At 47.6% G+C, this 14,828-nt stretch overlaps 1 protein-coding gene across 3 annotated transcripts in view; it reads right to left on the reverse strand.

Moving 5' to 3' along the window:
* The window catches only part of EPHB3 (EPH receptor B3), an 85,111-nt gene that overhangs the window by 46,362 nt on the left and 23,921 nt on the right, over positions 1–14,828 (reverse strand). For all 3 annotated transcript variants that reach the window (XM_081190081.1, XM_081190080.1, XM_081190082.1), the window contains exon 2: positions 1,869–1,933. In XM_081190081.1, the coding sequence (XP_081046207.1) occupies positions 1,869–1,933 (65 nt within the window). The remainder of the gene's footprint in view (positions 1–1,868; positions 1,934–14,828) is intronic.

Raw genomic sequence — 14,828 nt, forward strand, 5'->3', positions numbered from 1 at the left:
TACACGGAAGAGGGGACTAGGCCAGCCTGTGCAACGGGGGGAGGCTGCAGTTTAATTTGCCCCATAGAACTGAATGGAGAGACCATCCAACCACAGTGATACATCGGTTTACGAACAGTCCTGTTAACAAACTATTCGGTTTATGAACTCCGCAAATCCGGAAGTAGTGTTCCGGTTTGTGAACTTTACCTCGGTCTATGAACAGAAGCCGAATGGTGGAAGGGCACTGGCAGCGGGAGGCCTCATTAGGGAAAGCGCGCCTCAGTTTAAGAATGGATTTGGTATCAGAACGGACTTCAGGAATGGATTAAGTTCGTAAACCGAGGTACCACTGTATATAGGATAAAATAAAAGAGTGTACCGAGGTGGCTAAACTCTCTCTTTGGCTCTGGTGACCCCAGTCATTAAGTCTGCTCCTTATAAACATTCCTATTCTGGGTCCTGCTCTTTGGTCACGCTAGAGTTTGACAGAATGATGACAGCTGACATATATCAGTCTCTGAAACTCCCCCAAGGCTTCTGGCACAAAACCGACTCCCTTTAAAAATCGAATCATTAGAGGGCTTTTTTTTTTTTTTTTTTACTGCTTGGTTTAATGTAACTATAGTTTAATCTGAACCAACAGCATGCCGGAGAACGCTACTCAAATGTCCCCGGTTCACTCTTACCACACTCCTGGCTGCATCAGGAACAAAAAGCCTCACGACTCGACTAGCTATGCTGGTTTGAACCTGGGCTAATGGTTTGTTTCTTTCCAAACAAACCATGAGCTATAGCCAAGGTTTGTTCTTCGGCTTGTTGCTTGTGGCATCTTTGGGGAAAGCAAACCATGAGCTCAGGTTCAGACGACACAACGAGCGAAGACCTGTGGTTTGTTGTGGTTTGCTGTTCCAGAAGCAAGCAGGGGAAGATCAAAGCAGAGCTTTTTTTAAGCAGAATGCACTACGGCACAGCTCATTCACGTTACACCATTGTTAAACAATAACTATGGTTTTTAACATGACGCGGGAGCACAAACTTTAAGAAATCACCTATGATTATTCTACACATGACTACAGTTCCCCAAAGAATCAATCTTTTGGTTCCCTGCTATGGTGACCTCTGTCTTTTCCCTTCACAGGCTCTAGACGCAGCTCATCCCCACACACAACCTACTCCCCCTTACTTATCCCACTTCCTCCTTTACCAGTCGCTGCTACACAAACCTCTGCCTGCAAATTCTGGCATTGCAGGGGGTTGGACTAGATGACCCCCCGGGGTCCCTTCCAACTCTAAAATTATATGATTCTAGGAATTTTTTTTTTATAACTTTGCTTTAAAAAATCATCTGAGTTATAGTAAGACTGAAGCAGAAGTTCTTATGACATTTTATGGTGTGTTTTTTTTAAAAAAGTATGCGCTCACATGTCAAGTTAAGCCATAGTTATTGTTTAACTATGGTTTGATGGGAATGAGCACTGCCCTGGTGCATAATGCTCAAAAGGCAAATTCTGCAAATGATTGATTTCCATGGTTTTTATAGGTCTAAGTGGCCTTCTTGGGCTACCCTCATTGCAACTGCTAGGAATTCACATGGGTGGCTGAAGCAATATTTGGGAGTAGCAGGTGAATCCACGAATCACAGAACTGTAGAGTAGGAAGGGACTACGAGGGTCATTTAGTCCAACCCCCTGCAATGCAGGGATATTTTGCCCAGTGCGGGATTCGAACCCACGACCATGAGATCAAGAGTCTCACGCTCTATTGATTAAGCTAAACCTAAGTTGCGGAGACGCACAGGAAAGCAAAGGCAGACAAAAGCAGTGTGGCTCTTAATTTTGCCCACGTCTGGTTCCAGCCCAGCCCCTTTGGAGAATGGAACATCTTACCCCAGTCTCGGGATGAGCCGTCCACGCCAGCTCAGACGTCACCCACTTCGTATCCATCAGAGTTTCTAGAGGGTGGGAGAGAGAGAGAGAAACACACAACTTGAAGGTCACTGTTGCACAAAGTTATTAGTTTTATTTCTATACTGCTTGATTGTAAAAGTAAAAAATAAAAACCACAAGCAGGTTTTACCCAAGGAGTTACACAATTAAATTATGGGCAAAAAACAGTTTAAAAAAACCATTCAAAAGATTAAGATCAGCAATAGACCGAAAACTCTCATTAACATCATTGGGTTATTGGTTTTTTTTTCCGTTCTTGCACTTATTATGTATTTTGTGTTTTTATGCAGTAAACAGCCCCGAGATCTATGGAGGCAGGGCAAATAAAATACAAATACAAATAAAATAAAACGTGTTACAGCAACACGTGTGTCAAATTACACCAAAAGAGACCATTCCACTTCTGGAAAACAGCAAAGAGGACCTTCAGCTTGGCACACCCCCTAGCCTGGCACGGAAAAACGAGGCAGCAGATAGATTGCAGCGAACTGGGTCTCCCACAGAATGACTTTTCACCTGCAGCCCAGTTACCAGGGTGCTGCCTGTGTTGGCCCAGCGGATAGCACTTTGTGCATGCTCTGGGACATGACATTGCTGCCTTTGACAGGTTTCAGAGCTAAGCGCTGTCACTTGAAGGAGGAGAGGAAGAAACAAGAGCACCAGAAACCTACACATAACACAAGCCCCTAGAGATCATTTCTTATTTTTTAAAAAAGAGAAAACTTAACCCTGGGATGGAATGGGATGTGGGAAGATTGCAGGACAACAAGGGTCCTTGTTACGGCTGAACTTTAGGGCTCTTTTGCCTTCAGGAAGGAGATTTCCCTGGAGTTACATGCTTGGTCTACCCTAATGACTGCCTTTCCTCCACCCTTTTGACCTCTCCCATTCCTCACTTCTGCGCAGACCTGGCAGTAGAGGCAGGAAAAGCTCTCTCTCTCCCCCCCCCCCCACTTCTCCCAGACTTTGGCAGTGCTGGCATGTATTAACCACAGCGCTGGTAGAAGGAGTGCTTTCCCCGTGACTAGGGCGGCGAAGGCTGAAGCAGGTTTATCCAGCAAGAGAAGAGCAGGGAGGCAGCTTCTCATGCGCCGCTCACTCGTGCCGTTTCAAAAAATAGGGGGGGGGGGAAGAATTTGACCGTCTGGCCAACATTCCAGCAGCAGATTAACAGCCAAAACCTCCCTGTCAGCATTCCCCAAAGAGCCTCCCAAGTCCCAGCCTCAGCCTTGGGGGTGAACAGAGAGACAGAGAGAGAGAGAATGAACAACAGCGCATTTGGGATTTTTGTCGGGGCCGTAACCAAAGATGGTTGACCCTGAGTAGCCGTTCTGCAGCTTGCTGGCATCCACGACAAGAGAAAGGTGGGCATTTGACATGGAGGACCAAACACTAGCAGGTTGATAACATCAGCTGAGAGAGAGAGAGAGAGAGAGAGAGAGAGAGAGAGAGAGAGAAGAGAAGGATCTAGGGCAAAATCAGATGTGTGGCAAAAACAGTTGTGCGGCCGCAAGAGTTTATAACACAGCTGAGTTCCAGCAGCATAGCAAGCACACATCACAAAAATAGACCCCAGTTCACGACTGCTTGTTTTATTAAAAAGGTTTTGAGTACCTGTCCTTATAAAGAGGTCTCATGAGAGACCGGGCAGTACAGGGAAATGACTCGAGAAAACCAGCCACAGTAGGGCACAGTTAGTTCGGTTCGGTTCACATTTTGACTCAAATCTCCCTAGTTTGGACTTCCTGAAACAATGTGCAAACTGAGACACAGCTGCCCTTCAAAACCTGCCATTTCTCTGAATTTTGCAAGGCAGTTCTGCAGCCCTGAAAACGTATACAAAATGCGTACACGCATTAGGGGAACATGCACGTATAAAAGCGCACATGGTTGTTGTTGTTTTTTGTCAATGTACAGAAAAGTGTTATAGTAGGGGAAATTGCTTGCAAAAAAAAAATGTGTGTACGAGGCAAAACTGCCTTGGAAATGAGTAGATGAGCAGTAAAGTGTGCTAAACTACCGTTGAGTTTTCTCGAGGACTTTTCGCTTAAAAAATGAAATCGTAACCTGATGCAGAAACGGGGCAAACCTGAGGCTGGGAATAATGAGAACTGGATGGGAAGTGAAATGGACAAATTTGTTTGTCGTCGCTGCACCTTTGGCACCCTTCTGTGGAACAAAACTTCTCCATCGCAGTCACCCAAAGTGGCTGGGACCTTCCTGCTCACAATGTAAGAGTCAAAGCTAGACATTGTGACTTTATGCAGCTCCTGTCCTAATTACCTTGTCTCCAAGGCCCACAGAGTAGCAGTTAGCATCATTTTATTACTTTTGCACATTTGAGAAAGAGAGAGAGAGAGAAAGAGATACAGTCAGAAAACACCATCTAACTGGTGGTAGTTTTTGGGAATACTCATTGTACTACCAGCCCAGTTTTTTTCTGAATCACACCCAAAACACAGAATCACATCTCCCATCATCTCTGACCCCTGTGGCTAGCTGCAGATGATGGGAATTGTAGTCCAACAACATCTGGAGAATTGCCGGTTTCCCGCCCTTGCTACAAGCAAAGGCTTGCACAAATTTTTCACTTGTCGAGATTTAAAGTAACTCCTGCCTTACAAAACAAACAAGCCACGATAAACAAAGGAGGACATGGTGGCGGGTGTTTTGTTCCTGGTCCTTACAGAACAGGTTGGACACGTGCAGTCCCAATGAAGAGTGGGCGGGAGCAAACCCCAAAAAGCACCTCGCACATGCGCTCTGCCACTGAGATACCATCTCTGCCTTGTGGAGGGGAGGCCAGATATGCGCCGTGCCAGGAAACCGTCACGCCGCTCTCAAAAGTGAGGAATTTATGGCCTGTCAACCGAGTGATCTATCTCCCATCAAAAGGCATGATTGATGGGCTTCCGCGTTTATTGAAAGGAAACTTGCGCGTGCTGGAAGTGGTTTGCATACCACCCATGCTTTGCCCTGAAAACAAGTGCCGCGGAATGCAGCACATGGACGTCCAAAACACTCCTCACAGTGCGCCAGAATGCTGAATCTTGTCTTGAATCTAGAAATGGTTCCCGTCTCTCCCTCTCTCTCTCTTGCCTGGGAGTCCCAGCCAGATCACCTAAGCCAGGAGTGGGAAACTAAAAGTTCTTGGACACCCAACAGCACCAGCAAACATGGTCAGGGACAATGGGAGTTGCAGTCTGCAAAGACAGAGGTTACACACACACACACACACACACACACACACACACACACACTCTTAAGGGATGTCAACTTTCTTCAGAGTCCTCCTCAAAGCCCACCTCTTCCACGGTCTTGGTTTTAGCCTCCATCCCAACCCCTCGCCCCAAACTACGGCACACTTTGGATTACATTCGAGTGTCTTAGCCACACGTCACTGTCCGCTGCTGGGAGGCAGTGCGCTTGCGCTAAATACCTCTTGCTGGAAACGGCAGGAGGGGAGAGGGCTGTTGTGCCCCCAAGGTCCTCCTTGCACGCTCCCCACAATCATCTGGTTGGCCAATGTGAGAACAGGATGCTGTACCAGATTGACCACTGGCCTGATCCAGCAGGGCTTATTTATGCCATCATCTGGATAGCTCAGCTGGTTAGAGTATTCTGATTATAACGCCAAAGTTGTAGGTTCGATCCACATAAGGGAATATTTCTGCATCGTACAGGGTCGTAGACTAGATGATTCTTGGGGTCCCTTCCAACTATGATTCTATATTGTCCTTCCTTTCCTCCATTGCCTGTTCTTGGGCAAAAGTTTTGTTTGCAGGCTTTTCTTTCTTTGTTTTTAGCTGGTGATTATTGACCATGATTCCAAGTAAACCATAAACCTCTTCCAGAGGCTCGGATCTGAATCAATGAATTCAAGAAAGGAGATTCTGACTCAACGTCAGGAAGAACTTTCTGACAGTAAGAGCTGTTTGACAGTGGGAAAGACTCCCTCAGGAGGTTGTAGACTCTCCTTCCTTGGAGGTTTTTAAGCAGAGGTTGGGTGGCCATCTGTCATGGATGCTCTAGCTGAGATTCCTGCATTGCAGGGGGTTGGACTAGATGACCCTTGGGGTCCCATAGAATTGTATTCTATGATTCTATGAAAAACCAAAGAGAAAACATTTTGGGAACCTGAATGAACAAAAAGGAAAGGAGCTGGTTATGTGCAGTTTCACATTTTAAACTCACTTCTCGTTGTTTTTACTCACTTCTCAGCCTGACCTGCCTTGTGAAGATATAGAAGGTGACATAAAAGAAATGGAAAGCAGGACTTGTTGACTATATCAGAGGTATCATATCTGGGTTCTGTCAGGGATGCTTTAGCTGAGATTTCTGCATTGCAGGGGGTTGGACTAAATGACTCTACAATTCTTTGGTTCTATGGGCATTCTCTAGGACGCGGGTGGCGCTGTGGGTTAAACCACAGAGCCTAGGACTTGCCGATCAGAAGGTTGACAGTTCAAATCCCCACGACGGGGTGAGCTCCTGTTGCTCGGTCCCTGCTCCTGCCCACCTAGCAGTTCGAAAGCACATCAAAGTGCAAATAGATAAATAGGTACCACTCCGCCGGGAAGGTAAACGGCGTTTCCGTGCGCTGCTCTGGTTCGCCAGAAGCAGCTTAGTCATGTTGGCCACATGACCCGGAAGCTGTACGCCGGCTCCCTCGGTCAATAAAGCGAGATGAGCGCCGCAACCCCAGAGTCGGTCACGACTGGTCCTTATGGTCAGGGGTCCCTTTACCTTTTATGGGCATTCTCTAAACTAAAAAGTCCTGTGCACACTGATGGTGCTGCATAAACAAAATGAGAATACTGGATTAGCTGAAACTGTTTTTGTACAGGTCCGTGGCAATATGGAACTATCAAATCTAAGTAAGGATACCAAAGTAGAAGTGGAATTTTGGAGCAACAAAAAAGAAAATAAAAAACCATGTGCCGCCAACGCAAGTGGCAATGCTATATGGGCTGCCTTTTTGCCATCTCCCACTCCCACCCTATTGCCCTTCAGCACCCTCTCGGTGAGATAGCAATTAGTTTTCCAGTTTGGTCTTGCAAGGAGGTTACGCCGCATCCCGGGATTTTAGGAATCCAAGTACTACCCCCCTGGAACAGAGATGGGGTTGTGATGGAACAGCTGCTCCAAAAGGGGGGGGGGAAGCAGACTGGAGCCTGATCAAAGCTCAAGGATCGCACTGGAAGATGGATGGTTTCCATCTCATGCCAAGGCACCACTCAGACCTGTTTTGTGCGGAAAGCAGATCTTGCCGTAAAACTGTTCCTGGACTATATCAGTTCAGACTGCAAAGTGGGGGACTGCAAGGCTAAATGTTCCCCCAGATGAGGGGGGAAATCCCCCAAGAAAACCAAATGTCAGGAACAAAGTGGCTTCTAGCTTAGACTAGCTTGTCTTTCGGCAGGTATTATTTTTGCAGGGAAGCATTCGAACACACAATGCTCAGAAACGACACAGTCCAAGAACAGTTTTGCAAATCAGCTGTTTGCACAGTCTACGATTCAGAGTCAATTCAGGCCCTCACAAAGCGCCCAAGCACCAATGACAAACTACACATGCGACATGGTAAATGGTGGGCTTTTAAAGGACTGGCTTCCCTGTGTTAAAGAAGGAGTGTCACAAAATGACCAGGCTCCCAATTCTGTATTTATGCAAAGAACCCTGGGCACACAGAAATCCATGTAACACCCTTTGCTATGGAGGAACTTGCACGTGTATTTTAAAAATCAATTTAAACAAGGATGATTTTACACCTTGGTTCAAACTGTAAGGCTTAAATTACAGGTGTGTTAGAAGCATATCAGCGCCTGGTGTGTTCCTGAAGCCAGCACCCCCAAAATGGTGCTGAGACCGATGCTGGGGGCGCTCCTTCCCCTTTGAAAAAGCTCAGCAGCAGCAGCAGCAACCCATGGAGGACAAAAGAATTGGGAGAACCCCTGGGGAACCAATTTAGCCAAGGCAAACAAAAAGCTGGACATTTGTAATGGAGGCTTGTAAATAGCTAATCATCTGGTCTCCTATGGCGAATCAGAACCGTTTCCAGGCAACCACGCAGGGTAGCTTCTATTAAGTGGGAAATATCCCCCCCCCCTTGCAGTGCCAGAAACCGCTAGCGCAGAGGCAGGGAAGGCTAGCAAAAGTTTTCCTGGGCTAATAACGCTGGTGAACTTATTTGCAAAGCTGAAGTAATGCGCGCACCACCGCAAACAGTGGTATTTGCAGGCCTGTGCCTGCCCATCTTCATCCTGCCAGAAGTGTTAAGCGACTACGGCTAGATTTGTGGCTGCAGTTTGGGGGGTTATTTGCTTCATCTGCTCTCGGGGGACCGGAGCAAGGAGTGTCTTGCGCTGGGACAGCCCAAGAAAGAGCCGGAAGAAAGCAGCGGAAAGTTCTAGACCTGCTATCATCCTTGCCTCCCTGTTCAGCGCATGTCCAAAAGGTAAAGCCAACACACACACACACACCCTCACGAAATGCCCTTCTTGGAGGTATGTTCTGCCAGAATGTGCTGATCCATGACAGATGCTGCGTTCTGACAGGAGACGTGCCATTTGCATCCTGATTTTGTCAGGATCCACGAGCTCACCTGAAAGACGGGCGCCGAACAAGGAGGCACAAGAAGAGGCTAAAAATAATTTAAAAAGAACTATCCCTGCAGTAATTAGAAATCTCGGTAAGCAGTCAACCACAAAAAAGCGGGGAAGAGGGGGGTGGGGAGCTCAAGAAGACAAAGAAGGAAAAGCCAGAAAGCATCTTTTCAGCAGCTGGAAGAAAAGGGATGGGGCTGTGAGAGACATCAAGGCAAATGGACATGAGGCTGCCCCTTTGCCCCTTCCCAGAATTCCTCTGTTTATGACACTGCAGGCTAAAATTCAACGGATACAGACTTTTCCTAATGCAGAGATACCTGAGCTAAACAAGGTGCTACTTACAGTTTTAATGAATCTTGCTTAAAGGTGCCTACTTTTACTTCGAAGGAGGTGCAGACACATGGAACGCGCGCCCCCCCCCAATTCAGGACATTTGGTTTCCTGCCCAAAATTGTACAAAGGTGCCACTCTGCAGTAAACAGAACTCCATTCAAAGCAGCAACAATATCACCCCCGTTACACCTTGCAGAGGCAAAGACTTTTGACCCTGTTCTCAGCGCCCACCCCAAAACAGTGTGGAAAGGAGGGGTGCTTTTTTGGGGGGGGGGGAGGGCAACTTCATTTCCCAAATCCTCCTCTGATTCACTGTCAGCTTAGGCCTACTGAAACTAATATACTGCCGAGCCCTGAGGGCAGAGTACAACTTGCTTCTCCCAACAGTGATTTAACTGCTTTGCAGAGCAGTATATGCTTGTTATATGTGAACGATGGCACAAGTGTCTGTTTTGCTGTGACTAATTATTACATTAGACAGTTTACTTTGTATACACACACACCTCAGATAGGAAGCCTACGTAATTTGCACCTCCTAGCAGACTCCGGCTAAGTTTTAGGCAGACACTGATGAATTTTTCAAGTTTCACGTTCCCGTTGCATCTTTTGTGCGCCACGTGAAGCATTTTTTAATTGGAAGGCAGTTGCATTTTACAAAGCAATTAGCAAAACGCATCCTTCGCAATGGTCTCAAAAAACAGTGGAGAAAACACACATGCACAAAGGAAGCAGACGTCGGTGTGTGTGGGTGTGTGTACACACATGCATTTGGACCAATATATTGGGGGGGGGGGGAATGGATGCAGGAATTCCTAGACTTTTTGAGCCTGTGGGCACATTTCAGAATTTGAGAAGCTGCCATGGCTATACCACAAAATGTCTGCCGTGGCAAGAGGTGGCAAGTCATAAAACGGCGGCTGCAAGAAGCCTGGCTTCCCAAAGAAAATGAGTGCAAGGGAGAGGTTGCGTCTGAGATCCAAACGTCAAATGACGTTATCTGATCCCTCCCCAGAACAAAATACCGGTTTCACAGGAGGAAAACGGGCAGTGCTTGAAGACACCCCCTCCCTCGACACCAAGGAAAAGCAACACGATACAGACAAAACAGACTGTACCCTCAACATTAAGAGGGGTTTTTGGCCTTCCAGTCAGAACAATATTATAGAAACGATACAACAACTTTATCTGTATCATAAACTCTGCCATCTCTAGCCTGTCTAACAACACAATACGAGGACATGAGGCCACCATCTCGCTGCAACTAAGCAGCTCTGGGTCTGGTCAATCAATGCCTGAGTGGAACCATGTTGGACAGAAGGAAGACAGGATATAAATGAAAGATTTTGATATATCACAATGTCTGAAACAAGGACGGAGCTATTTGGGGCATTGGCTGGCTTCATGGTTTTTCCCCGCCTTGTGATTTCTGCATAGCACATCATTATCATTTGCTATATATTGCCAGGTCAACAATGACGAAACTGATACCACGTCCAAATGGTTTTGGATGATATATATCGCTATAACGCCCAGCTCTACTGAAGACACCATGGGGAAGGGTCATAGGTCAGTGGTAGAGGATTTGCTTTCCATGCAGAAGGTCCAGGTTCAATCCTGAACATCTCAAGGTGGGGCTGGAACCTGCCTGCAGTCCTGGAGATTCACAATAGTGAGTTGGATGGGCCAATGGAGCTTCCAAGGTTCCTATCATCCCCATCTGAACCACAAAGCTTGGAAGCTCTGAACCGGCATGCCCAAAGCTCCAGGTCAGGGATGTCTGGAAGCATCCTTTGCCAGCTGCAGAATATCCTTAAGACAGGCAGAAAAGGAGTACCGAGGAATGAAAGATTAACCACAGCAAAGGGAGAAAGTAGAAAGCGGGAGGGGGGAGGCAGATGATATCATAGAACAAAGGGTGCGGCTGAGCCAACCAATTCTCCCGGGATACGTGCCGAGTAATAAGGGGCAAAATGCAATCTGCAGCTTGTTTCAGGTGCTCTGCTCCTCATTGAGACTCCTGGTTCCAAGTTTTACTGCGGGCAAGTCAGAACCTCATTAAGAGATACTAACTGTTTGGACCGACATCACAGGCCGTTGCAACGTTCTTGGCTGCTGAAAGAGCAGGCTGGGGCATGGTACCCGCAGGGAAATGCCTTTTATGGGGGGCGGGGGGGGGAGAGAAGCTCCAGCCTGCCACCTCTGCCAGCAGGTCGGCACTCCTCCTTCCAAGAAACTATCCGATTGCGAGGATAGATTTCAGCCAGCGACTAGGACCGAAGTAGACTGGCAAGCATATTCAAGAGCAATGGCGCGGAGGCTACAGGAACTCAATGGCAGAAGCAAGTACCAGGACAGGGAAGGAATTATTTGCTTGTTCTCTCGCAGAGACGTTTTCCTCACATCTCTTTCCTACGTGGGGCTTCCCGGGACAAGCAGCAGTGTATTAAGTTGTCACATAAAACGACTCAATGGTGGCACAATGGGTTAATGCGCGTGGCTGTTAACCAGAAGGTTGGTGGTTCGAGCCCAGCCAGGGATAGATGTGGGCAGGACCATTATTAGAAACTCATAGATATATAAGCTATTGGCCAAATGGCACCTTCTCCCCCCCCCCCATGTGGTTTATTATTAAAATTATAATTATTAAAGGGGGGGGGAATCTCAAAGCAGCTTGCAAGACATTAAAACATCAAATAAAACAATCCAGAAGAAAACAAATTCAGGCTTCAAGGAATTTTTTCAGATCCTTCTCCCAGTGACAGTTTGCTCTCCCCAATATTTACCTAGTCAATTTATATAGCTGCCCCATAGAGAAGAAGTACTGTAGGAAGCCAGTGTCGGACTGGGACCTGGGAGATCGGGGTTCAAATCCTCACTCAGTCCTGAAGCTCACTGGGTGACCTTGGAATCACAGCCCCCTAAGCTACCTCACAGGGTCGTTGTAGAGATTAACTGAGGAAGTGGGTGAAGCATGGACTCCGTGGAGAAAATGGTGGGATATAAATTGCAATAAATAAGCTATTCTGCTTAGCTGCTGGAGAGAGATGGAGCGGCCAGACAGATGGAGATCTCCATTTGGCCACAATCGGTCCTGCTCCAGTTGCAAAACACATCTGGCTAATTTTGACCACTGTTCCCGCATTGCCCGGGGTTGGAGTAGATGGCCCTCGGGATTCCTTCCAACTCTATAATGCTAGCATTGTAGCATCATTTCACAAGGTATGGTTGTGAATTTCTGTACCCATGCCTCCTGCTATAAAGGTGATCCAAACAGCAGTCATGACCCCTGAAACTGTGTCGTGCTTCTACCCACATACAAGAAAGTAAGCCTAAGAGTCGTTTCATCACCCAAGCAGCGGGAGCCCCAAGGCCGGCAATCCAACTGGTAGTGCTGACCCCAGAGAGGGCGAACCTCCCCTGCCCAAGCTTTGACTCCCTGTCCAGCTCAGGAGGTAATTGTGGCCACAGCAAGCAACCTTGTGCTCCCTGCATTCAGGCACCTATTGGCGCAATTAATCCCAGCGACATTCTGAACAGCATCACAAAGGCCTCTGGAGAGAGCGCCTTTGTCCGGGACAAAAAACCGCCTGTGGCAGAGAACATGAGGTTGCACTTTTCCCGCTGACATGCGGGGTTTTTTTGCAAATGCAAAAGCATCAGCCACACAGAGTGACAGCATACTTGGGGGGTCAGCCCCTGTGTGCTTCCCTGCCCTGCAAAACTTCCAAATTCTCACCAATCTTCTTGCCTTTTGGAAAGAACCTTCATCGTTCCCAGTCTCCAAAAAAGTTGCACACTCTGGGGCAGGGAAAGCAGCTTTCCTGGTAAGAAGCTATCGCTGTTTGTTGACGAAGGGCCCGTCACCGATCCCTACACTGCCAGGATGTTTCATGCACAAAACTGCAATCTGTTGCGCTTTTTTGCAGGGGATCTAGACAATTTATCCTGAGATAACTCTCCTGTTGCAGAGCAGGGGCCAGGAGTGTCATTTGCCTCTGCAGTCGGAACCACAAAAATGTCGTCGTGAAAATGAGATTCCTCGGTCACTGCTAGTTACTGACAGCGCTATGCAGAAAAACTTGTTGTGTAAGCGTCGCAGGAACCAATTGGACAGTGCCCATGACAGCACCAGTATTACCGTATTTTTTGCTGTATAAGACTCACTTTTTCCCTCCTAAAAAGTAAGGGGAAATGTGTGGTGCGTCTTATGGAGTGAATGCAGGCTGTGCAGCTATCCCAGAAGCCAGAACAGCAAGAGGGATTTCTGCTTTCGCTGCGCAGTGATCCCTCTTGCTGTTCTGGCTTCTGAGATTCAGAATATTTTTTTCCTTGTTTTCCTCCTCCAAAAACTAGATGTGTCTTATGGTCTGGTGCGTCTTATAGAGCGAAAAATACGCTAAGTCTCCTCCAACCAGCCTTCACCAGTTATGTTCTAATAGCTCTTTTAAGAAGGTTTTGAAAAGAGTAAGAGAGAGAAAAGATCATTCTCCAGAGCTGGAGTGCTCATCTAGCTCCACTTTATTTTTAAGAAAAAGGAAGGGACATTTACCCTCTCACGAAGTTACACAGAGGCTGGCACAGCCTCTGCCAACCTGGTGCATTACAGCCGATTTGGATTACAATTTCCACATCCTCCACTGATGGGAGATACAATCCAGAAGAGCTGGAGAGCAAAATTTTGGCCAAGACTGCCTGGACACGGCCCCCGCTGCCTTTGAAACCAGCCGTTCTCCCTCCGTTTTCCTACTTTTGTAAAAGAAAAAGAAAAGCTGAACAAAGATGGCGTTTGCGCTGATGGGTGCAACCAGCTTTTGGCTGCAAACACAGCTCAGGTGTGTGTCTCCCCCTCACCTGGCTGAGGCGAGTTGGTGCCTTAAATCTACAAGGCCGCCAAACAAACATCACAGAGTCTCCCTAATTAAAAAGAGAGAGAGAGACAGACAGAGACCAAAGTTTGGGAGTGTATACTTCATTATCACCATTTCAGTTCTGCCAAAAGGAAAACTCACGGCCAGGTCAACCCCACCTTTGTGCACTTCAAAGCCCAAACACGCTTGCTTGATAATGGCCTCAAAAAGCAGCTTTGAAACGAAGCAGCAGAGAAAATGGGACTTTTCATCTCTCCCACCCCCTCACCTCCAGCTGGCCACCTGCCCCACCTCAACCGCTGGCAAGAGGAATGAGCCCCTGCGCCTCTCAGCTTAATAGGAGAACCCCTCGCCTCTGACAAAGCACATCTCATGAAAGATTCAGAAGGGCTGTGCGCTGCGGAAGCGGCCATGACAGGTCTGAGAGGAGGTGTGGGGGGGAGAGAGAAAGGCAGCGAAAGAGGAGGTCTGAGCACCAAGCCATCGGACCCGTTGCAAGATGCAAGCAAAGCCCTGCATGTCGGGGTGGAAAAAGAAGGGGACAAGAGAAAGCGCGGAGAGCTCAGGATGTGCACACTTCATGCGCTCCCGCCTGGCACTCCCCAGAGGACCTGAGCTGTCAGGGCAAAGCTATTCCAGGCCCACGAAAGGCCGTGACCCATGAACGCCGCCTCTCTGCAACGTTTCGGAAAAGAGGGGTCCTGGGAAACCCGTGCGCTTGCCACTTTTAATGCGCCGGCAGAAGCTATGTGCCAGCTCCCCCTGCAGGAGATCAGAGGCGGCTGCAAGTCAGGCTGCAAAGTGGGCAGTTTCGTTCCATGCTTCTTTTTTTTGGCTTCCTCCCTTCTCTCCCCACTCCCCCCCCCCCAAAAAAAGGAATTGGCCTTCAATTTCATAACTCACTCAGGATAATTTTCTTTTAAAAAAAAAACAGCAGCAGCTAGCATCTCATACCCTCCCGTTAACACACCTTAAAAAAGAAAGAGAAAAGAAAGAAGATTATTGGTTTCTTTGCAGTATAAAATATACTTCTGCAGAAAGAAACAGCGCTGAAGGTCGTAAGTGAGCTGTCGGAGGGAGACAGGTAGCTT

The sequence above is a fragment of the Podarcis bocagei genome, assembly GCF_964188305.1.
Source record: "Podarcis bocagei genome assembly, chromosome: 4".
NCBI lineage: Eukaryota > Metazoa > Chordata > Lepidosauria > Squamata > Lacertidae > Podarcis > Podarcis bocagei.